Source organism: Musa acuminata, chromosome BXJ3-4 (assembly GCF_036884655.1).
Source record: "Musa acuminata AAA Group cultivar baxijiao chromosome BXJ3-4, Cavendish_Baxijiao_AAA, whole genome shotgun sequence".
NCBI classification, from domain to species: Eukaryota; Viridiplantae; Streptophyta; class Magnoliopsida; order Zingiberales; family Musaceae; genus Musa; species Musa acuminata.
In genome coordinates, this window is record NC_088352.1 from 12,156,633 (window position 1) to 12,180,694 (window position 24,062).

Sequence of the window (24,062 nt, forward strand, 5' to 3'; positions counted from 1 at the left end):
TATAGGGCTTTAAACCCTAACTCCTAATAGGACTCCTACTCAAGACTCATACTTTTAACTAACTCCTAACAAAACTCCTACTCAAGAATCCTATTCCTTTACAACTTATAATTCTTCTCTAAGAAACAACCTCCTAACCTTAGTCGGCCTCTTCACCTCTTTAATAGGGGTCGGCTTAGGTTGGTATTATATGAATGCCCTTCTCAATTAGGACTTTCCTAGCTAGAGTCCTATCAATGCCTCATATCATGACAGATTTCTTCTTATGTGAGTCGAGTTTTCCTAACTCATATATCTCAGACATATTTTTCCTTGTGTCTCCCATCACAATAGGTTTCTTTGTATGTAAGTTGGGTTTCATCCGCTAATGCTTCTTAGGCATATTTTGCCTTGTGCTTCCCATCGCGATGAGTTTCTTTTAAGGTGGTCTTCACACATTGATCATTTTTATACTTTTCAAGATAGTCCTTCATCAATTAGTGTATATTTGAATTTGACCCAAAGAAACACTTGTCTTCAATATAAGAGAAAGAAATTGATCCATTCCCTATAAATCCCCTCTAGTTATAAGGTGAGGTTCATTCTCTTATTTAAGCCTCTATAGTCCTCCATATGAGCTTCTTCTTAGCCTTCACTTTTTCCTTCAATGCAACTTGGTCCTTTATTTATTTTTTTAAGGTGGGTTGATTCTCAGGCTTCTAGTCCTCTAGGTATATCGGCTCTCCAATATCTCGACCTTCTAATGCTCCGATACCAAAGAATTTTTTTCGCCTTTACAAGTTGGGATGTCTTTCTTGTTAAATCTTAAAATTTGATAATGAAATCAATTAATGAGTTTATGGAATTAATATAATTTTTAGATAAATGAAGTAAGAAAATACTTCGATTATAGAATTAAATCACAAAAGGGCTAATTATTGAATAAAAGAATCGAACATTGTGTCAAAAAATTATCATGTCTTAGACGCAAGCCAAAGGATTAATCGGTGTGTTAAAGATCAAATTTTATATTAAAGGTTTAGGCATCATGCTAAAAAAAATTGGATATTTTATGAAAGATTAGATATCATAGAAAAGCTAACATATCGATGGAATAGTGATATACTGATGGAAAAGATGATATGCAAAAGGTTTAGACAAAGTATTAAAAGATTAAACGATATGCCAAAAGAGCATACAATATACCAAAAGCTTTATAAATACGTCGAATAGGTGGTTGATTTGTCAATATCTTAATTGAGGATATTTTGGGTTAATTTAAATAAGTATTGGGTTGAAATAAAGCCCACTTATTAAGAAAGTCATTGAACTTAAAGTCGAGCTGAATTGGGCTTGTTAAAAGCCCAAACTGATAGCCTAAAATAGGCCTAGGTGGTGGTACTATTAGGCCTAGGCAGTAGTATTGCCTAAGTTAGTTGACATACATCATTTGTGCTCTGTCAACTTTTTCAATGATGGTACTACTTGTGATGATGATTGCACCACATAGGGTATCAGTAGTACCACCCAAAATTCAAATTTACGATATAGTATGGTCAAAGTCTATATTGACGATGTTAAAAATTACAATGGTAATACCACCATGTTAGTGGTAGTACCACTTGTATCTCAAAATTTTGAGAATTTAAATTTTTAGCTCAAAGTCTTTTAGGACTAATAAATACTCTATTAGGATTTGATTGATACAACATCCATTATGAGATACAACATTCACTCGACTCATCGACTACGGATGTACTATGCCACTATACCATAATTCATAGACGATACAGGGAAATCTAATCCATTGGATCTGTTTGTCCTTAATTATTATGTATCTATAGTCCCTCATCCATCTAATATCCCAGAGATCGTATATTAGACATGGTGTTGTCAGGCTGATACGGTTTCTACTCGAGTCTCGCTTTAATCCGATTCTCTTGGAGAACTCATTCTCTCTTAATTCGAATGACCCTGGCCAGGGATTTACCTAAGTAAGAATACATGAAATATTCCTCTCATGACACCGAGAGAGGATGATCCTCTATCGACACTCAATAGCCCTCGTAAGGTTGGTTGTCACTCCCGATGATCGATTGTATTAGATCTAGAACTTCAAAACCTATAAGTCCGGTATCAAATAGTGGAGTACTCATACAAGACATCTTTATTATCTTAAGTTTAAAGACCAGATACATCATTAGGAAGACAAAATCACTGTCTAATAATAAGGCATCATCAACCATCCAGCATTCCGTGAGCGGATCAATCAGTGAACTCATTATCTAATGAGTACCATATCTCTAGTGTCCTCACACGAGCAACTATGAGACTAGCTACCTCCATCATATGAATATGTATATAGTATACCAGTCTATTCTGGTTATCTTGATATCTCTCACGAGTAACATATGACTAGGATTATTTAGGATTTGTGTCTAAAAGTAAATCAGTCTCATTATCATGATCTTATCATGATCTGGTTCTTATTGTATAGATCCATGGATATCACAATATATTCATGCAACAAACAATATAAAGTGATAAAATATCAAATAATATAATAAGCAAAAAGAGTGCATATCATGCCACTATGCTATCACTCACATAATTGACTTGCAAGACACCTATTACTAGTAGTTAGGAGCTTGAGGTGGGTGAGTGTAGTCGTTAATAGTAAAAAAAACCCCTTAACTATATGAAAAATAAACTTTTATACTTAGTAGTGAAGGAACAATATATTATGTGAAATATTCTTTGAGGGAATAACTTTTAACCGTCTCTAACAATCTTAATTTAGTTTTTTATCCACCTAAGAGACAAGGGTGAAGACAACTTATACCCACCTATCTTGGATCGATGTCCACACGGGCATACCAAGAGGGGACAATATTTGTCTCCTTCTTCTAACTTGGATGTCACATGGAAGACATACGTCAGATGATGATTGATTGATAATATCCTTCATATCATGTATAAAAATGTATATATTGAGTCTTTCATATATGTTAAACTCCGTACCATATTAATGAACATAAGAGATTTAAAAATAAATAAACTTATTTGTCACATCATATCATTAATATAATATCTCATCAAGAATTTGAGGTACTAATATTTTGTGTGGTGTTGCAATATTTCTATTTAATTCTACCTATGAAATGGTTTCAGATTTATAAAGTCTTATAAAAATTTAATAAGTGCGTTATTATTAATTTAATTTCAAGTATTTTAAGTTAATGATTTATTGTTAGAGTAAAAAATTATTCATGAACGAGGTAAAGTTTATGTTTTTTTCCTTTCAAAACCACCACAAGGTCAGATATCGGCTTAGTTTGGTAAATTACTCTCTCAAGCAGGGTTTTAAGTCCATAAATCATCGCAAATTTTCCTATACGTCATAAAAAAATTCAAATAATTATGTCATCGAAAATGAAACAAGCACCCATAAGCATGCACTCTCCAAAAGCGAGGGACTGTAGGTTGAGAGGCACTTCCATGTCGTTGTGTGCGTGATTCACGAAGTACCTGACCCGCTCCGCTCCCCTCATTGGTAGTACATATATCAAACCAAACCATGCATTAATCCATCAACTTAGTACAATTAGAAGCTGCACTAAGGAAGCATCTGCTGATACATGCCCGCAGACTTGGCGTGCAAACTGCTGTGACACAACAAACACCGCCGACTGCACACATGGTATTAAGAAACACACCTACTACCGTAGTATATTACAGTACTCATCCACTTCCCACACGCAATGAAACGCATCACCGATCTCTCAACGTAAGGGAAGCAGATGAGACGTGGAAATATCGATCACTGGACCTGCGACTGCTTGATGTTGACATCCAATCTGGGACCGCAGCTCATCGCCCTCACGATCTTGGACCCCGGCACGTCCGTGATGGTCCTGCGCTCGGAGCTCTTCCTCGCTATATCCCTCATGGAGACGGCCAGGGAGAGCTTGGGGTTGAGCCGGGTGGTCCGGTTGAACTTCTTGCAGAGGGACATGTGCGTCTCCAGGGCTTGTTCCTTTGTGACCGCCGGCGTCCGCTTCATCTGCTCCTTGACCGCCTCCGAGCACAGCCCGCAGATCCATATGCCGTGGAAGAACTCCTTGATCCGTTTGATGTACCTCGGAGTGCAGTCCTCGGAGATCCCGCAGCACTCGCACTCCACGCTCTGCACGTCGCTACCGTTCGCCTGCTCCTTCAGCTCCTCCACGATCTTGTTGGTGTTCATGATCGACGCGTCCGATGACACCCTTAGAAGCGCTTCATCCTTCCGTTGTGTCAGCTGTTACGTCAATAAGAGGAATAGGAATGATGAATCAGTACGGAGACTTTCTTTACGTAAGGAAATCAAAAGAAAGACTTGCATGCACAGATCTTGAAGTAGGTGGCCCATGCGCTAACCGATAGATACCGATGATGGTTTTCGAGATCAAACATTAGTAGGGGAGCATGCATACGCGCATGCGTAGCAGCAGAGAATGGCAGAACGGAAAAGATATCACTATGAGAGTACTTCACCCCACCTTGACATTAGTAGGTCTTGCCTCCTCATGCCGGTGTGTCTTTTTTCTCGAAAAATGATGGTAATAATGATAGTTTACCTTGCAAATTAAGGATGAGACCTGCTTCTTGCTCTGTAAAAGATCGGACTGCCTTGCAACACGAAACAACAGACTTCTATTCTACCATCCTTGGGGTGGAAGGGAAATGCTAAGATATTGATATTTTTGGGTTTCGAGGGCAGGATAACCTCCGAGAAGATGATGGGGTGTTAATAAGAACAAGAAGCACAGATATGGATCACAGGTTTTGATGCTATATGAGCAGCCTACTGCAAAAGATAGATAAAGATGTATCTTTTAGTTAAGCACTTGCTTCGCCATTAAATAGCAAATTGTAACAACTGGATGTCTAGATTGATTGCAAGTGGATGATGATTGAAGTCATGGAAATTATCTTATTACAGTGGATCATAAATTGTGGAAATCCATCATCGTCCAACTCAAACTTGGATACAAAATGATCAGTAATGAAGCAGCAGCAGCAGCAACTACGACGACAACAGCAAAGTGATAGAGTGATGATTACCTTAGAGTGGATCAGGCGTGGCTCTTGCTCTCCACCAGAAAGCTTGGAGTACTGCATGTCCACTTGAGACTCGAAACAAGGGAAGCTTCGGATGCTGTACTACTTAGTAAGATGGCGTGGGGCTGCCTTGCCTCTTCTTATAGATGCGAAAAGCAAGATAGTTTACGAATGTACAAGGGGGGAAGAACCTCCAAGGTGGTGGGATGGTCATCTCGAAAAGGTAACACAGTGTTCAGATTAGGCCTTTTGCTTCGACGTACGTGAATGACCTTCTGCTAAAGCGAAATAAAGATGGATCTTATTTATGGTTACAGAAGGCTCGCTTCGCCATTAAATACCAAATTGCAGCAACCGGCGGCCGAGGTTGCAAGGAGGCACTGTGGCAGGGCGTGTGAGTTCAGACACTGGCCTGCACCACCTATGTGGGAGAACCAAACATTGGAGATGAAAAGAATTTATCATCAAAAGTGTATGGAATGTTAAACCTGTCGAGATCGATGCCCGTGATCTGCTCACGAGCCGCGGGCTGAGGTTTTCAGCCATGGAAGCTTTTTTCTCCGGGCTCACCTTTTAGGTTCATGGTCTTTTTCCTCCGTTTGCAACTGGATATTTTCCTGATCTCCATCAGTCATGCAAATTGTATCGGTAACAGGAAGAAGGAGAAGAAGAAGAAGAAGAATCAAAGAGGGATGAGTATTAAGGATACTTACAGCTGCATTTAGTTTCCTCAAAGTTGTTGTGGTGGCTTTAAGCCCAGGGAGCATTGATGAATCATGTGGCAAACAATGTGCTGAAATTTAAATTTCTCTTTCTCGTGAGATCTAGATTTCATTTTAGATTTTAGCCTAAAGGCTGTTCATGCTGCATCACAGAACCCCTCTCAGTTAGATATTATCAGAAAACCTGGGTGTTTGAGGTGCTCATTCTTGCCTACGACCATGGGAAACAAGAACACATAAAATATATATATAGTGTTGGGAAGTCAAAAGTGAAATCTCAGATGTAAAAGAGTTGATAGAAGATTTACGTGATTCAACATTGGAAACCAAACCAAAATTTTCACCGTGGAAGGTAGCACCCTTGAATTAAAATTACAAAATTCTTTTGAAATTTCTTTTTTTTTTTTAATATTTTTTCTCTCGATCCTCTGTAAATTCATTAGAGCTCTCGCATCGCATGAATTTCCAAAGTTTTCTTTTATCACAAATGCTCTCCAGATGTGCATAAAGTATAAATACAATAATAATAATAACAAGCCTTAGTTTTTAGGGATTTTTTCCTTCACCAAGAATTCCTTTTTAGTATTACTAGGATAAATCCTATACTCCAAGGATTCTGACTCAACGAATCAAAAAATACTTGGCTAACTCCGGCAAACACTAATCGTTGACATGAGAAGGTCTCCGGTCCTCCTCGGCTCTGCTCTTCCTCTATCTTGACGGCTGTTAACGCATGAAAACAATTCGTACGGGGTAGCTCGTCCTAATCCCAAAGATATGGGGGTAAATCCGTCTTTCACTCGTTACAAGCGCGTCATTTACGCCCTCGGATAACCAATGGCCCAGCGCAACCCATCCCCTACCTCCCGAAACTGCCCCTACGGTGATGTTCTCAGGGTAAAGTCGCGAATTCTCAGCTTCTGGTGACCCAAGTCTCCTCGTCTTCTCTGACCTTTTTAGATCTGTATCAACTTAAAGAGCACGACATGGAAAAAGCAATGCAGGGGGGCGGCCTTTAATGGGTATGCATGACCATACCATTTGAGAGACAAGGACATGACGTCACATGGCTGTCCGTCTCAGCACCTGTACACATTATTTCGCTCTCCTTGCTTAAGCGGGCCGGATCGCACTTGAGAGAGTCTGGCCCACTACCAAACACCTTGGCCCGCGTTCCGAACTCCCATGTACGGGGAAGAAATTGATAGCGGTAAACACGTTGTTTTAAAACTATGTAACGATATTTATGTTCTTTTGACACGTAACAATTTCCCCAAAACCGCGGTATTTCGAAAGGGGCTCAGCTGTTTGAAATTTCCCCACCTTTATTTTCGTCCAATTATTTAGGGTTTAGGGTTGGAGAGCAGAAGAGGAAGAGGAGAAGATAGCGATTAATCGAAGACCATGAGCTCCCCGATGCCGCGAAGTTCCAAGCCAACGCGGCTGTCGCCCTTCTTCCGCGATCTCGCCTCGCCGATCTCCCCTCACCACCGCCCCGTCGGTCGCTTCGCCACCCCCGGCCAAGCCGCCGCCGTCTCCGCCCTCTGGAAGGAGAACCTCGCCGGATCATCCGCGGATCCCCCTCCGCCTCCCGTCTTCACCCTCGATGACCGCGCTGATCTCTCGCCGGAGGTCGGCCTCGGCGAGCTCCCGCCGCCCTCGCCGGTGTCCCCGACCAGCACCCGGAGCCGGACGCCTCCCCCGCGGCCGAATCAGAAGGGATATCCCTCCCCTTCTCCGTCCCTCTCGTCGTCTTCCTTCGTATTGAGAACCAGGGCTGAGGTGATTGGTTCTGGCGTCGCTAACGGCCGAGGGCAGAGCCCTGAGGGTTCCATCTGGATGGCCTCGCCGAAGGCCGACGGAGGAGAGCGAGAGATGGGCCAGGGTTCTCCGGTGGATGGGGTTGTCGAGTCCGGTGCGTTGATGGTACTCCCACCCCCGCTATCGAGAGAGATCGCGAGGCCAGAGCCACAAGGATATGGCGTGCAGAATGGAAGGCTTGATGCAGACGAGTGGGTTACTGTTTTTGGGTATGCACTCAATTCTTCCTTCTCCTTTGTTATGGTTTGCTGTTAAGTCTTCTGCACTTTCTATTAAACTAATTGTATGTATGAATCTAATAACCTCAGATTGATTAGATCTAACTCGAAGCACTGATAAGGGTAAAAAGTTTACTGGTTAAATGTTGTCTGGGATAAAAACAGGAAGCTAATCATGCATATCAGTTATTAGTACATGGCAGATTACAGGTCAAGTTAGGTTGGTGAGGCAAAATTTTGCAACGTTGCTGCTCCATCTCATGTCATCAGAACCAGGAAATATTGGTCATTTGTTCTTTAAATTTTCAGTAGCATATGGGGAGTGATACTGAGCCAGTGCAGCATTAGCAGGGAGCATAAGGATTTTCAACAGGAATTGTCCTGGTCTTTGAGGAATTGTTCAGGGAATTCTGATGCTTTCGAGTTGAGAAAGACAATATGCTGCTGCGGTGTGTAATGTTTGGATTTAAAGAAAGTAGTAGGTTGTTTAATAATGAGATTACCGATAAACAAGCTGTCAGGTTGAAGTTTGTCGATAACTTTGATGATGGTCTCAAGTGGTGAGTCTATTTATGATGTTTGAAGTGTGATTTCAACTACTGGTTAACGTGCATTGTACTGATCGATATTTATCAGTTCGATAAGGACTGGTATTGTATTAATGGCGGTTGGTATTCAATTTTTTAATATCTTTTTATTGATATAGGATGGTTTTGGATTGGTATACTATATAGTATACTGATATCATACCAATCTATTAGATTACTGAAACTACTACCAGATAGAGATTCGAAATCTTTCTCTGAGATATGAGTTTTTGTTGTTTATTGAGATTGCAGCATTGACACTTAATACTTGGTGTTTGGAGTGGTAGCTTCTTGTTGTTCTGCAAGTTGGTTGTGATTATTCATGGTGAAGGGTGTTTCTTTCTTTTAGCAAGTTGTGGGTGATGATTTGTGTTGTTAATTTTAAATTCTGGAGTAGAATAATATCATTTAGAGTGCCACCATTTGATTATCGATTCAATTGGTGGTGAAGGTTGGTGTCAGTTGGGAGTTGTGTAGTCTTTTGGAGTATGTATTTTTACTGTATACCTGCTGCATACTGTGCAGTTGCACAATTTTAAGGTTGGATAAGATTATGTACACTGACTCTTCCCATACCACATTGGTCGGAACCTCATGCACTATTCCATTTGCAGAATTTATTCATAAGTAATTACCTACTGAAAAAAAATGCTTAGATTGATAGTTTTGATATATTGGCTTGTGTAGGGATCTTGAACTAGATCTATATGTCCAGAGTGTCTTTAGGATTTAGATGATGTTAAATAGTGGTGGCAGCCTTTATGTATACTGACTCTTCCCAACCCCACATTGGTGGGAACCTCATGCACTATTCCATTTGCAGAATTTATTGATCAGTAATTTCCTACTGAAAAAATGTTTAGATTGATAGTGAAAAAAATGCATAGATCGATAGTTTTGATATATTGGCATGTCTAGGGATCTTGGAACTAGATCTATATGTCCAGAGTGTCTTTAGCATTTTGATGATGTTAAATGGTGGTGGCAGCCTTTATTGATACTGACTCTTCCCAACCCCACATTGGTGGGAACCTCATGCACTATTCCATTTGCAGAATTTATTGATCAGTAATTACCTACTGAAAAAAATGTTTAGATTGATAGTTAAAAAAAATGCATAGATTGATAGTTTTTATATATTGACGTGTCTAGGGATCTTGGAACTAGATCTATATGTCCAAAGTGTCTTTAGCATTTTGATGATGTTAAATGGTGGTGGCAGCCTTGTGCATTGTTCAATATTGCATGCATAGAGCTTTTTCCTGGGGGAAAAGAAGTAGTGTAGAGCTTTCTTTGTGTATTATTTTTTGAAGTTCCCTTAAGTTTTAAATTTAAGTTGTATGTTCTGTTGTATGTATTATTTTTTGTCAATATTGAAGATTATCCTGATATTTTCACTTTAGGTGCTTTTGATGCACTTTGTAGCCTTTCTTATTGATTATCATTCTGTTGATTTGCTTATGCATCTAGACCAATGTTGAAAAGTTCACAGGTCTATATTTCAAGGTTAGTTATTTACAGTATATCTAGTATTTTGCTATTAAGGCTGCACTTCACTTGAAATTCATCCATGTGTATTTATGCTACTAGCTTTCACTGTTTGTCTTATATGGAGGGTAGATTTTCTTACCTTAATTGGTTTGTGCAAATTTTACAATGGTATTCAATATCATTCTTTTACATGTTTGTCCTGTAATTGACTAACTATATCTTTCATTAAATATGCTTTGTTTGGTACCTCATTAAAAGGCCTCTTAGTTGATTATGGAATTGGAGAACATTATGATCTGCCTCATACAAATGTGTAGACAGTACGTTGCCCACAAGACATTTCAAACAATATTAACTCTTTCTTTGTTTTCACCAGTATTTTTTTCTTTACTGGTTTTGAATCAGAACCCGTAAACCTTAATCCCTCTAGAACATTTAGTTAACATGATCAGCTTATGTTTCATCTAGCTTTTTCTTATGTTGTTTGGATGTCCATATTGGTGGTTTCTTCTTGAGTTGGATAAGTGGATTTTTTTTTAAGATACTTCAACACTTCAGTATTATAGATACATTAAACATTGGGAATATCATCATGTAGGTTCATTCAGAATACATGTCTAGACAATGATTCTCAAATTCTGTTCAAGATTTATTTTAGGGTATCTAATTGAGAAATACTTCTATAGTTTTTGGATATTAATTCTTACATCTAATGCATGAATTATATTAATCATGGCTTTTTCAGATTTTCCCCTGATCACACCAACTTGGTGCTACGTGAGTTTGAAAAATGTGGTGTCATAGTAAAACATGTACCTGGACCAAGTGATGCTAACTGGATACACATTTTGTACCAGGTAACTAATTTCTGTTTATTCTTTATCTTTCAACTTGTAAAGGTAAGAATTTTGTTTGACTCTAATTTTCCACTAAGAACAATTGAATATTTAAAATTATTTTCTTTGCAAACTGCTCCATAGTTAACCATTCTAATGTTCTTGTGACTGAAAGTCGGCTTCATTGGGTAGAGTAAGACATATTTGGTCTTCAATTTTATTGTTAGTTGAATAACAATTGTAGATTTTTCTTTTTGTTGCAATGAACCTAAGACAAGGATTATTAGTGATCTTCGTTCATCTTCAGAGTATGTCAGATTGACAAAGTTGTCAACAAATTTGCATGTTAAATGGGTTCCTGAAATAGTTGCACTGGTGTTTTCAATCATTATATTATCAGTGCATTATTGACAATCCCTTGTCGTTCTGTTGTCCTATAGTAGAATATTTTCTCATGTTTGTCACCAGTTTTGGATGTAACTGCTATAGAATGGGTGATGTTTCCCCGTCATTTGTTGCATCTCTTATCACAAATAAATTTCTTATCCTCTTATCATGCAGAACCTGTATGATGCTCAAAAGGCTCTCAAGAAAAATGGTATGCGGCTAAACAGTCTGTTGATTGTTGGGGTGAAACCTGTAGATCCAGTGCATCGTCAGCTTCTTAAGGAAAAAATAAACAGAAGCAATCATGGGGGCTTCATGGTTTCATTACCCTCAAAATCAGCTGCTTTAAATAGGTCAGCAACTTCTAATTCATCAGGAATCCTTGCTCGCTCCTATCAACCAAAGACCAACTCAAATGTCACTACTGGTAGCTTCAACCGAGCAACAGGATCTATTGCAACTCCAGCAAAATCAGTTGTATCAAAAGTCATGGACCTGATGTTTGGGATATAAATTGGACTTGGATGAACATCTATCTACATTGATTACTTTGGCTCTTAAGCCTTTCTTTTCCCCTTTGTAGTTCTGTTGTAGATGTTCTTTCCATGTATCTGATGTAGTAGTCTGATGTCATTTCACCGGAATTTGTTTCATAGGACTGACTGCCTAGGAATGGCTGAGGGTCACAAAAGCAATTTGATCATGGACAGGATTTGAAGTACTGGTAATGCGTCTTGATGTAAAATGTAAACCCTATCTGTTTGTATCATGAGTGTTATAATGTATCACCAACGTATAGCTCCCTTTGTCACAATCCAGAAAATGAGCAGCACTGTCCTGCAATGGATTTGCATGTTCAACTGTACCATTTGATCGTTTTTCCTAATTCTTGAATCATAATACCGAAGTTAATAATATTTTTTTTGTCATGTCGTGGGCAGTGATACTCGACGATCATTCAGAAGAAGGATCTCACATTTCCATGCGTCAGAAGGTACGTCACCGGTTGATTACTGCATGAAACCGTGCATCGATGCTGTGGCATCTTATGAGAGAACTCTTGATTGAGTGATCTCATATTTACGTCAATGTTTGTGCCTATCATGCATCATAGCTCTGCGGTTCTCAGGCAAAATTTCAGCAACTTCAATTTGACGAATGTGTAGGTTCTGAAAGATCATCATTATTTCCAGTCTCCGAGGCCCATTGACAAGATTCTTCGGTACAAGCTTATCCACCATTTGAGTTTAAAAGATCACCCATCTCAAGGCAAGACCATGACGCTGATCGCGTGCTTTGTATTCCATATCCCACGGTGAGTGCTGCGGTCTATCATTTTAATGCCATGGATGTGGCAACCGTTCCTGTAGCCTCGTTCGTTGTATGTCGCAGCCTTGCCGGGCATCCACCACTACCGGTTGGCGTTGAACACTCTTTCGCAAGTTTGCACGTTGCCTTGACGGGAACTTGTTGTCGCGATCGGGACCAGGTGAGCGGCTGTTTGTGGGCTTGCAGCTGTTCGTTCAACCTTCTAAAGCCCTTGTTTTCTCCCTCTCCCTTTTTTCTCTTGTGCACGCAAGGTGCTCGTTGAATTACTTGTAAAGCTTCTCCTTTTCGCAAGACTTCGGGACTTGTCTGTTGCTTGTTCTTTCAAACTAATCAACTTTCTCTTTTTACAGGTCCTTCGGGACCTGCGAGAGGTTACAAGTGGGCTGATCCTTGCGGAGCAATATCGCAAGGGCGAAGCGCGACTTAGGCAATGCAAGCTAAGTTCGCGTCTTTGCCGCAAAGGTGACTCGCGACTTAGGCAACGCAAGCTAAGTTCGCGTCTTTGGCCGCAATGGTGCCTCACGCCTTAGGCAATTCCAACTAAGGCCGTGACATTGTGGTATCAGAGCGGGCAAGCACTTCGAGCGAGCAGCGAACGAACTTCGCAACTTCGCAATGGCAAAGCATCATGGCGAATCAAGCAAGACTGGGCAAGCCGGACCCTTGCCCCAAGCAGCCGCAGGTGGGCTGCATGTGCACACTCGCTCTCATGCTGTTGGAGTCGCTCAAGAGGAGCGCGGCAGCGAACATGATGAGTGAGAAGTTGGCTACTCTCTGCGAGCGGAGGAAGCACAATCTAGAGCGCTAATTGGGAAAAAGAGTCACAAGGAGAGACTCACAAAGGCGGAAACCCGCCTGGATGTTCTTGAAGCGAGCATGGAGGAACTCTACCATGTCCAACAAAGGCTTGTTGGGGTAGAGAGCTCGCAAGAGGAAGTGGAGTCCAGGATCGACAAGGTCGAGGCCCTAGTCGACCGACTGTCTGATGACACCAAAGACTCCGTGCAACACTTACAGGATGTTGTGGCAGAACTCACTTCAAAGGTGGACATGCTCACAAGAACACTAAATGCGGGAGGAAGCAACACTCGCGTTGCACCGTCACAAAATTTGAGGGCACCCGAGCCTCATGGATATGGAGAGGCCACAGATGCCAAAGAACTCGAGAACTTTCTGTTCGACATGGAACAGTACTTCCAAGCTACGAGGCCCGATTATGAAGATACCAAAGTTTCTATAGCAACAATATATTTGAACGGAGATGCGAAACTTTGGTGGCGAATCCGTTGGGAGGAGATCCAACAAGGTCGGTGTCGAGTCGACACATGGGAGGACTTGAAGCGGGAGTTGAGAACTCAGTTCCTATTGGAGAACACAGAGTTCGTCGCAAGAAGGAAGTTGAGACAACTCCGCTAGAGTACCACCATCCGAGACTATGTGAAATAATTTTCTACACTAATGCTGGACATACAGGACATGTCCGAGAAGGACAAGTTGTTCAGCTTCCTCGATGGTTTGAAGCCATGGGCTCAACAGGAGCTAAATCGAAGGAATGTTACCGATGTGGTCGGGGCAATTGCTGCTGCAGAAAGACTCACCGACTTTGTTTCCTCCGAAGACCCAGGGAGAAGGAAACAATCTTCAGACAATCGCCCTTCAAAACATTCTCGAGGGAAGGAGCTCGGGGGCAAACAAAAGAAGAAGAGTTCCCACAAAGGGCCAAACCCAAAAGGCAAGACCTCAAAACCTGAAGGATGTTTCTTGTGCGAAGGACCGCACATGGTGAGGGAGTGCCCACAAAAACGGGCACTCAATGCTTTGACAGCTTCCATCCACCCCCCCGATCAGATAAGGGCATGTTAGGATCGAGAGCACTAAGAGGGGGGGGGTGAATTAGTGCAGCGGAAATCTTATAATAAATTAAAAACCAAAAGCTGCGTTCGTTCAAAAACTATTATGATGCAAAAGCAAATTCTCAGTTTGTATCTAAGTGCAGTTTGCGTCTAAGCGCAGATTGCGTCTAAGCGCAGTTTTGCGTCTAAGCGCAGATTGCGTTTAAGCGCAGTTTTGCGTCTAAGCGCAGTTTTGCGTCTAAACTCAGATTTACGTCTAAATGCAGATTTACGTCTAAACGCAGATTTACGTCTTAACGCAGTTTTACGTCTAAACGTAGTTTTACGTCTAAACGCAGATTTACGTCTAAACGCAGTTTTACGTCTAAACGCAGTTTTACGTCTAAACGCAGTTTTACGTCTAAACGCAGATTTACGTCTAAACGCAGTTAGACGCAGATTTACGTCTAAACTTTGAAACTCGTTTGTATACTCGCAGAAGGCAGTATGCAGTTCAAACCAAGACGTAAACGTGAACTGAAATCTGATGATTGAGCGAAGAAAGCCGATTTACGTCTGAATGCAGTTTTACGTCTAAATGTTGAAACTCGTTCGTAAAATCGTAGAGGACAGATTGCAGTTATCAATAGGATTAAAATGTAAGCGTAAACTGCAAGGAAGCTCGTTCGTAAAAGCGCGGAAAACAGTTCTGCAGAATCAAACGTAAACGTAAACTGTAATGTATGAAAAAGTGCTCGAAATTGTTCGTGAAATCGCAGAGAGCAGTAGTGATGAGGGAGGTTTGCAGTAATGATAAAGTGCTCGAAATTAAACGCAAACCAGAGATTTAGAGTGGTTCGGTCAGCCTTGACCTACTCCACTTTTGGCTTCCTCCACCGATGAGGTTGCCGACGTCAACTAGGTGCCTTCCTTCAATGGGCGAAGGCCAAACTTCCCTCTTACAGTTTCTCTCCTTTTGGCAGGCTTAGGAGACAACCTTTACAGACCTTTCTCTCCTCACTTTACAATTGAAAACTTGAAGAACAGAAGGAGGAGACTTAAAGGCTTTACAACACTTTTGAGCTCTTTAGAATCACAGAAAAGATCACAATTTCGGTATAGGTCTGTATCTTTTCAGTGCTGAATGGGTGGGGTATTTATAGGCCCCAACCCAATTCAAAATTCGAGCTCAAAACGATCAAATCGATCAAATCTCAGAATTTCTGGGATCAGGCGGTTGCACCTCTCGACTGGAGAGGTGGCACCGCCTGGCAAAGCTCGAAGACTGAGCTCTGCCGATTGCTTCTCTCTGCCAGAGCTCGAAGACTGAGCTCGATGGTTGCATCACCTGGCAGAGCTCGAAGACTGAGCTTGGTGGTTGCATCACCTGGCAGAGCTCGAAATCTGAGCTCGGTGGTTGCATCACTTGGCAGAGCTCCAAACTGAGCTCAAGCTGATGCACCATTCTGCCAGAGCTCGAAGACTGAGCTTGGTGAATGCATCACCTGGCAAAGCTCGAGACTGAGCTCAGGCTGATGCACCACTCTGCCAAAGCTCGAAGACTGAGCTTGGTGGTTGCATCGCCTGGCAGAGCTCGGAACTTGAGCTCTGGCGGTGCAACCTCTTGGCTGGGGCGGTTGCACCTCCCAGCCGTGCAGCCCTGGCGGTTGCACCTCCTGGCTGGGGCGGTTGCACCTCCCAGCCCCACAGCCCAGGCGGTTGCACCTCCTGGCTGGGGCGGTTGCACCTCTCAACCCCACAGCCCAGGCGGTTGCACCTCCTGGCTGGGGCGGTTGCACCTCCTGGTGCAATCAAGGTCCGAATGGTTCACTCCATTCGACCCACTTTGAATCTTTTCAGGGGCCCAATTGCCCCAAGATTAAGCTAATGGGATCACCTCCCATTTTCATGCTTAATCATCGTGCTAACTACGATTATCTCTAAGACAACTTCTGCAGCTTGCTCCGATGCGTCAATCGCTTCTTCCGGCGAGTTTCCTGCCAACTTTCGTCGATCAACCGATAACCCTCGGTGATCCTTCTGCGGACATCCGGCATACTCCTGGACTTTGCGACGATCCACTTGGCGAGTTCCGACGAGCTTCGCTTGGCAAGTTTCTGGACTTCTCGGATCTGTTCTCTCTGAACCTCCGACGACCGTCCGAACTTCCGTCGAACTCTCGAACTCCCAACGTGATCATGATCTTGACTCCGGCGCAACTCCTGCTGCTTGTCTTACTCTCATCGTAGTTAATCCTGCACACTTATCTCAACACATAGATTAGATAACAAATGACAATTGACTTCATCATCAAAATCCGAGATTCAACAATCTCCCCCTTTTTGATGATGACAATCAATTGATAAAGGAGTTATCCTTAACTCCCCCTATCTATATGCCATAGTTGAGATAAGTCAACCTTGAATTCAAGACCTAAGAATTCAAGTGACGTATTGATAAGTTAGATCAGTTAAACTTATCAATGCTCCCATCATGATGCCTATCATGATGTATCTCTTCACGAATTATGTCAAGGCATGACATACATCATCAAGTTTGTGTTTGTAACTATTCATCATGTAATCATATAAAGCAACGAAGGACTTTTTACATGATGCTCACATTTGAGATTGTCTAGCAAGTTTGCATTTTCTATAGAATATCAAATCAAGATATGATGCAAACTATAGCACATGTTCACATATCTCTTGGTGATGCAAGGATGGCATAACATTGTTTATAGCATCACTCAAGTATTTGCAACTATGACATAGATATGATTATGGCAGTTCAGCTATGACATAGTGTTTATCAATTCATATGTTTCTCCCCCTTCGTCATCAACAAAAAGCATGATAGCATTATCAAGCATATAAAGAAAGTCATGACACATATATCTCCTTTTTTTTTGCTTGACGGAGGAAAGTCATTTTCCAAAGAGTTTTCATAAGAGTGTACGGGAACATCCCATTTTTAGCATACAACCCGAAAAATGAACTTCTTACATGCATTTTAAAAATATTTGTCACATAATTTGCAACATGTTATTTGATCAAGCGTTGTCAAGGCATATAATAGTAATAGCATCCGAAAAATAATTTTAACTAGTTTAAGTATTTGGACACATCAACATTCCTAATTCTCTTCTTATGTAATCAAATTGTTCTTCACATAGGGGTTTTGTGAAGATATCAGCCAGTTGATGTTTGGTATCAATAAACTCTATGGTCACGTCATGATTAGTGACATGATCACGTATAAAGTGATGTCTAATATCAATGTGTTTTGTTCTTGAGTGTTGTATAGGATTTTTAGTTAAGCATATTGCACTCGTGTTATCACATTTAATGGGAATATCTTTAAGATTCACTTTGTAATCTTCTAAAGTGTTTTTCATCCATACAACTTGTGCACAGCATGCACTTGCTGCAATGTATTCAGCTTCGGTTGTTGATAGGGCAACCGAGTTTTGTTTCTTAGATGACCAGGATACAAGGGCATGTCCTAAAAATTGACATGATCCTGATGTGCTTTTTCTGTCTAGTTTACAGCCAGCGAAGTCCGCATCAGCATAAGCTGTTAATTCAAAATTTTCTGATTTTGGGTACCATAATCCTAGATTGGTAGTTCCATTAAGATATCTGAATATTCTTTTGACTGCTTTGAGATGAGATATCTTAGGGTCTGATTGAAATCTAGCACAAAGTCCTACACTGAACATGATGTCTGGTCTGGTGGCAGTGAGGTAAAGTAAACTTCCTATCATACCCCTATAGGTTTTTTGATCGAAGCTTTCTCCATTCTGATCAATTTCTAACTTAGTGGAGGTGCTCATAGGAGTGTCAATGGCTTTTGAATTATTCATTTTGAACTTCTTTAGCAAACTCACAGCATATTTGGTTTGACTAATAAAGATGCCATTGCTTAGTTGTTTGATTTGTAGACCTAAGAAGAATGTTAACTCTCCCATTAGACTCATTTCGAATTCATGACTCATAGTTTTCGAAAAGGATTCACAAAGAGATTTATTTGTAGAACCAAAGATAATATCATCAACATAAATCTGAACAATGAGAAAATTATCTTCAAAATTCTTGATAAATAATGTAGTATCAACCTTGCCTTTAATGAAATTATTTTCAATGAGAAAAGAGCTAAGTCTCTCATACCAAGCCCTTGGGGCTTGTTTTAAACCATAGAGAGCTTTAGTCAATCTAAACACATGATTAGGGTAGCCATTGTTTTCAAATCCAGGAGGTTGTTCAACATAAACTTCTTCGGAAATGAAACCATTTAGAAAAGCGCTTTTAACATCCATTTGAAATAATTTAAAATTATTGCAACTAGCGTAGGCAAGGAGCATCCTTATGGCTTCCAATCGAGCCACAGGTGCGAAGGTTTCTTCGTAATCGATACCTTCTTCTTGGTTGAAACCTTTGGCCACTAATCTAGCCTTGTTTCTAACCACGATACCATTTTCATCTTGCTTGTTTCTAAAGATCCATTTAGTACCAATTACTAAATGGTCATTTGGCCTAGGAACAAGCGTCCACACCTCATTTCTCTCAAATTGATTTAATTCATCTTGCATTGCGATAATCCATGAATCATCTTTCATGGCTTCATCAATACATTTGGGTTCAATTTGGGAGAGAAAAGCGGCGTTGGCACAAAAGTTTTTAAAAGAAGATCATGTTTGAACCCCCTTTGATGTGTCTCCTAGGATTAGCTCCTTGGGATGAGCATCTATATACTTCCAATCCTTGGGTAAGGATGTTTTGGAAGTGGATGCAACCAAGTTGCTAGTTGGAGACGGGGTTTCGTTTAAATTCAAGGAATCAAAATTAACATCATCATCAAGATCATTTTTCTTAATTTCTGAAATCTCATTGAAAACAACATGGATGGATTCTTCAATAGTTAAGGTTCTTTTATTGAAGATGCGAAAAGCTTTAGAAACCGAAGAATAACCAAGAAAGATTCCTTCATCAGATTTAGCATCGAATTTTCCTAAGTTATCCTTTTCATTCAAGATAAAACATTTACACCCAAAGACTTTAAAATATGAGACATTGGGTTTTTTGTTATTCCATAACTCATAAGGAGTTTTGGTGAGTAAGGGTCTTACTAGGACTCTATTTAAAATATAACATGCAGTGTTTACAGCTTCGGCCCAAAAATATTTGGGTAGGCTATGTTCATTCAACATGGTTCTTGCCATTTCTTGCAAATTTCGATTTTTTCTTTCTACTACCCCATTTTGTTGAGGATTTCTTGGAGTAGAGAAGTTATGGTTGTATCCGTTGAGTTCACAGAATTCTTGGAAGTCATGGTTTTGAAATTCTCCACCGTGATCACTTCTAATTGACGAAATCATAGATTCCTTCTCATTTTGAACAAGTTTACAAAACTTGGTAAAATGTCTAAAGCATTCATTTTTTTGTTTTAAGAAGTAGGTCCATGTATATCTGCTGTAGTCATCAATAATGACAAAGGCGTATTTGCTACCTCCTAGACTCGATGTAGAGATTGGTCCGAACAAGTCCATATGGATCAATTGTAAGGGCCTAGAGGTGCTTATTTGATTCTTAGCTTTGAAGCTACCCCTAATTTGCTTACCTAATTGGCAAGCATCACATACATTATCTTTGATGAACTTGATATGAGGAATTCCTCTTACAAGTTCTCTAGATGATACTTGATTGATTAGTTTCATGCTAGCATGACCTAATCTTCTATGCCATAGCCAAGCATCCTCATTCATAACGGCAAAGCACATTTCATCACATAAGTCATTGATGTCAATAGTGTATACGTTGTTTTGTTTTAATGCAATCATAGATACATTTTTGTGTGGTTTTTCAATGATGCAGGCATTAGATTCAAATCTTATAATATATCCTTTATCACATAATTGACTAATGCTCAAGAGGTTATGTTTTAAACCATCAACTAGTAAAACATCTTCAATAGAGAGGTTGGATTTGTTACCTATGGTTCCTTTGCCAATGATTTTACCCTTGTTGTTGTCTCCGAAGGTGACATATCCTTCGTCTATGCTAGAGAGCTTAGAGAATTGAGAAGGATCTCCGGTCATATGCCTTGAGCATCCACTATCAAGGTACCATTTCTTGCTCCTAGCTTGCGATTGTTTAGTTTTCTACAAGAAAGGATGACGTTTAGGTACCCATTTGCTTTTGGGTGCCTCATAAATAGATCTACATTTTCTATCATGTTGCATAGAGTTTATCATGGTTCCTTTAGGAACCCAAATCAATTTGTTTGGACTTATTTTCTTGAATGGACAATAATGTGTCTTGTGTCCAGATTTGCAACAAAAGTTGCACTTAGTTTGGTGTTGAACGTGTAAGATGGGGCCTTTTACAAAGGTAGTTGGATTTAGGTGAGGACTCCTCACAAATCCAATCCCACTTCTTTTGGGAGCATGACCCTTGTTTGTAAGGATCATGTTTAATGACTTGCTACCAACCTCGAATTTCTTCAAGGTGTCCTTAAGCAGCAAGTTTTCTTTTTGTATAGTTTCTAAATCATGACATTTGATACATGAATTTAAACTATCATGATGTTCGACTTTTAACTTATCAAACTCACAAGTAAGATTATCATGTAGCTTTTTTAGCAACTTGTATTTCTTATTTATAACTTTGCATTCATCAAATAAATCATGGAAGGCATTTAGTAATTCATCGAAAGATAAATCAGCATCTAATAAATCCGTTACCTCCTCTTCGATGGCCATAAAGGCGTAATGAGCAACTTGCTCGGTGTTGGATTCTTCTTCCTCAGATGCGCTCGAATCATCCCATGTTGCTTGGAGCGCCTTCTTCTTTGTTGTTCTTTTCTTGACTTGGGGACAATCACTTTTGTAATGTCCCGGCTTTTTACATTCATAGCAGATCACTTGGTCCTTCTTAGGTTCAAGTTTATTTTTCACATCGTTTTTAAACTTGTTTCTTTTGAAGAATTTTTTAAACTTTCTTGTCAAAAGTGCCAAGTCATCGTCACAATCCTCATCACTTGAGTTTTCTCTCAAGTGGCATTCAGAAGTTTTAAGTGCCATATCCTTCCTGTTCTTTGGAAGGATGTCTTCTTGCTCTTCATGAGCTTTGCAGGTCATTTCGTAGGTCATTAATGACCCGATTAGTTCTTCAAGAGGGAAATTTTGCAGATCTTTTGCCTCTTGAATGGCGGTGACTTTAGGATCCCAACTCTTAGGAAGGGATCTTAGTATCTTATTAACAAGCTCAAAATCCGAAAAGCTCTTTCCGAGACCTTTTAAACCGTTGACGACATCCGTGAAACGGGTAAACATGTCGCCAATGGTTTCACTCGGTTTCATTCGAAAAAGTTCAAAAGAATGCAGCAACAGATTGATTTTTGACTCTTTCACTCTACTTGTGCCCTCGTGGGTCACTTCAAGTGTGTGCCAAATATCAAAAGCAGTTTCGCAAGTTGAAACACGATTAAATTCGTTTTTATCTAGTGCGCAAAATAAGGCATTCATAGCCTTTGCATTAAGAGCGAAAGCCTTCTTCTCCAAATCGTTCCAATCGATCATTGGAAGAGAAGATTTTGAAAATCCATTTTCAACAAGGTTCCACAGTTCTAAATCCATAGAAATAAGAAAGATCCTCATTCGGGTCTTCCAGTAAGTGTAGTCCGTTCCACTGAACATGGGTGGACGTGTAATTGAATGCCCCTCTTGGTTTCCGGCGTATGCCATCTCTCTTGGGTTTTAATCCTTTAGAGAGTTAACCTTGCTCTGATACCAATTGTTAGGATCGAGAGCACTAAGAGGGGGGGGGTGAATTAGTGCAGCGGAAATCTTATAATAAATTAAAAACCAAAAGCTGCGTTCGTTTAAAAACTATTATGATGCAAAAGCAAATTCTCAGTTTGTATCTAAGTGCAGTTTGCGTCTAAGCGCAGATTGCGTCTAAGCGCAGTTTTGCGTCTAAGCGCAGATTGCGTTTAAGCGCAGTTTTGCGTCTAAGCGCAGTTTTGCGTCTAAACTCAGATTTACGTCTAAATGCAGATTTACGTCTAAACGCAGATTTACGTCTTAACGCAGTTTTACGTCTAAACGTAGTTTTACGTCTAAACGCAGATTTACGTCTAAACGCAGTTTTACGTCTAAACGCAGTTTTACGTCTAAACGCAGTTTTACGTCTAAACGCAGATTTACGTCTAAACGCAGTTAGACGCAGATTTACGTCTAAACTTTGAAACTCGTTTGTATACTCGCAGAAGGCAGTATGCAGTTCAAACCAAGACGTAAACGTGAACTGAAATCTGATGATTGAGCGAAGAAAGCCGATTTACGTCTGAATGCAGTTTTACGTCTAAATGTTGAAACTCGTTCGTAAAATCGTAGAGGACAGATTGCAGTTATCAATAGGATTAAAATGTAAGCGTAAACTGCAAGGAAGCTCGTTCGTAAAAGCGCGGAAAACAGTTCTGCAGAATCAAACGTAAACGTAAACTGTAATGTATGAAAAAGTGCTCGAAATTGTTCGTGAAATCGCAGAGAGCAGTAGTGATGAGGGAGGTTTGCAGTAATGATAAAGTGCTCGAAATTAAACGCAAACCAGAGATTTAGAGTGGTTCGGTCAGCCTTGACCTACTCCACTTTTGGCTTCCTCCACCGATGAGGTTGCCGACGTCAACTAGGTGCCTTCCTTCAATGGGCGAAGGCCAAACTTCCCTCTTACAGTTTCTCTCCTTTTGGCAGGCTTAGGAGACAACCTTTACAGACCTTTCTCTCCTCACTTTACAATTGAAAACTTGAAGAACAGAAGGAGGAGACTTAAAGGCTTTACAACACTTTTGAGCTCTTTAGAATCACAGAAAAGATCACAATTTCGGTATAGGTCTGTATCTTTTCAGTGCTGAATGGGTGGGGTATTTATAGGCCCCAACCCAAGTCAAAATTCGAGCTCAAAATGATCAAATCGATCAAATCCCAGAATTTCTGGGATCAGGCGGTTGCACCTCTCGACTGGAGAGGTGGCACCGCCTGGCAGAGCTCGAAGACTGAGCTCTGCCGATTGCTTCTCTCTGCCAGAGCTCGAAGACTGAGCTCGATGGTTGCATCACCTGGCAGAGCTCGAAGACTGAGCTTGGTGGTTGCATCACCTGGCAGAGCTCGAAATCTGAGCTCGGTGGTTGCATCACTTGGCAGAGCTCCAAACTGAGCTCAAGCTGATGCACCATTCTGCCAGAGCTCGAAGACTGAGCTTGGTGAATGCATCACCTGGCAAAGCTCGAGACTGAGCTCAGGCTGATGCACCACTCTGCCAAAGCTCGAAGACTGAGCTTGGTGGTTGCATCGCCTGGCAGAGCTCGGAACTTGAGCTCTGGCGGTGCAACCTCTTGGCTGGGGCGGTTGCACCTCCCAGCCGTGCAGCCCTGGCGGTTGCACCTCCTGGCTGGGGCGGTTGCACCTCCCAGCCCCACAGCCCAGGCGGTTGCACCTCCTGGCTGGGGCGGTTGCACCTCTCAACCCCACAGCCCAGGCGGTTGCACCTCCTGGCTGGGGCGGTTGCACCTCCTGGTGCAATCAGGGTCCGAATGGTTCACTCCATTCGACCCACTTTGAATCTTTTCAGGGGCCCAATTGCCCCAAGATTAAGCTAATGGGATCACCTCCCATTTTCATGCTTAATCATCGTGCTAACTACGATTATCTCTAAGACAACTTCTGCAGCTTGCTCCGATGCGTCAATCGCTTCTTCCG

The 24,062-nt window shown here is 41.0% G+C and overlaps 2 protein-coding genes across 2 annotated transcripts; one reads left to right on the plus strand and one right to left on the minus strand.

The window, feature by feature from the left end:
* Window positions 1–3,557: 3,557 nt before the first annotated feature.
* LOC103981739 (uncharacterized) lies at window positions 3,558–5,446 on the minus strand. Its single transcript, XM_009398475.2, has 2 exons — window positions 5,086–5,446; window positions 3,558–4,279 (listed from the first exon to the last, which is right to left on the minus strand). Exons 1-2 carry the CDS (start codon window positions 5,140–5,142, stop codon window positions 3,800–3,802), a joined length of 537 nt encoding a protein of 178 aa, XP_009396750.2. The 5' UTR covers window positions 5,143–5,446; the 3' UTR covers window positions 3,558–3,799.
* Window positions 5,447–7,072: 1,626 nt separating this feature from the next.
* LOC103981519 (nuclear pore complex protein NUP35) lies at window positions 7,073–11,958 on the plus strand. The gene is made up of 3 exons (XM_009398271.3): window positions 7,073–7,834; window positions 10,667–10,778; window positions 11,319–11,958. Exons 1-3 carry the CDS (start codon window positions 7,209–7,211, stop codon window positions 11,655–11,657), a joined length of 1,077 nt encoding a protein of 358 aa, XP_009396546.2. The 5' UTR covers window positions 7,073–7,208; the 3' UTR covers window positions 11,658–11,958.
* The last annotated feature ends 12,104 nt before the right edge of the window (window positions 11,959–24,062 follow it).

Bases quoted from the DNA above. Each gene is read 5' to 3' on its own strand.
- LOC103981739 (XM_009398475.2), bottom strand. From the start codon at position 5,142: ATGCAGTACTCCAAGCTTTCTGGTGGAGAGCAAGAGCCACGCCTGATC. The intron at 4,280-5,085 runs GTAATCATCACT...TTGACGTAACAG, and splicing joins CACGCCTGATCCACTCTAAG to CTGACACAACGGAAGGATGA.
- LOC103981519 (XM_009398271.3), top strand. From the start codon at position 7,209: ATGAGCTCCCCGATGCCGCGAAGTTCCAAGCCAACGCGGCTGTCGCCC. The intron at 7,835-10,666 runs GTATGCACTCAA...TGGCTTTTTCAG, and splicing joins GAGTGGGTTACTGTTTTTGG to ATTTTCCCCTGATCACACCA. The intron at 10,779-11,318 runs GTAACTAATTTC...CTTATCATGCAG, and splicing joins GGATACACATTTTGTACCAG to AACCTGTATGATGCTCAAAA.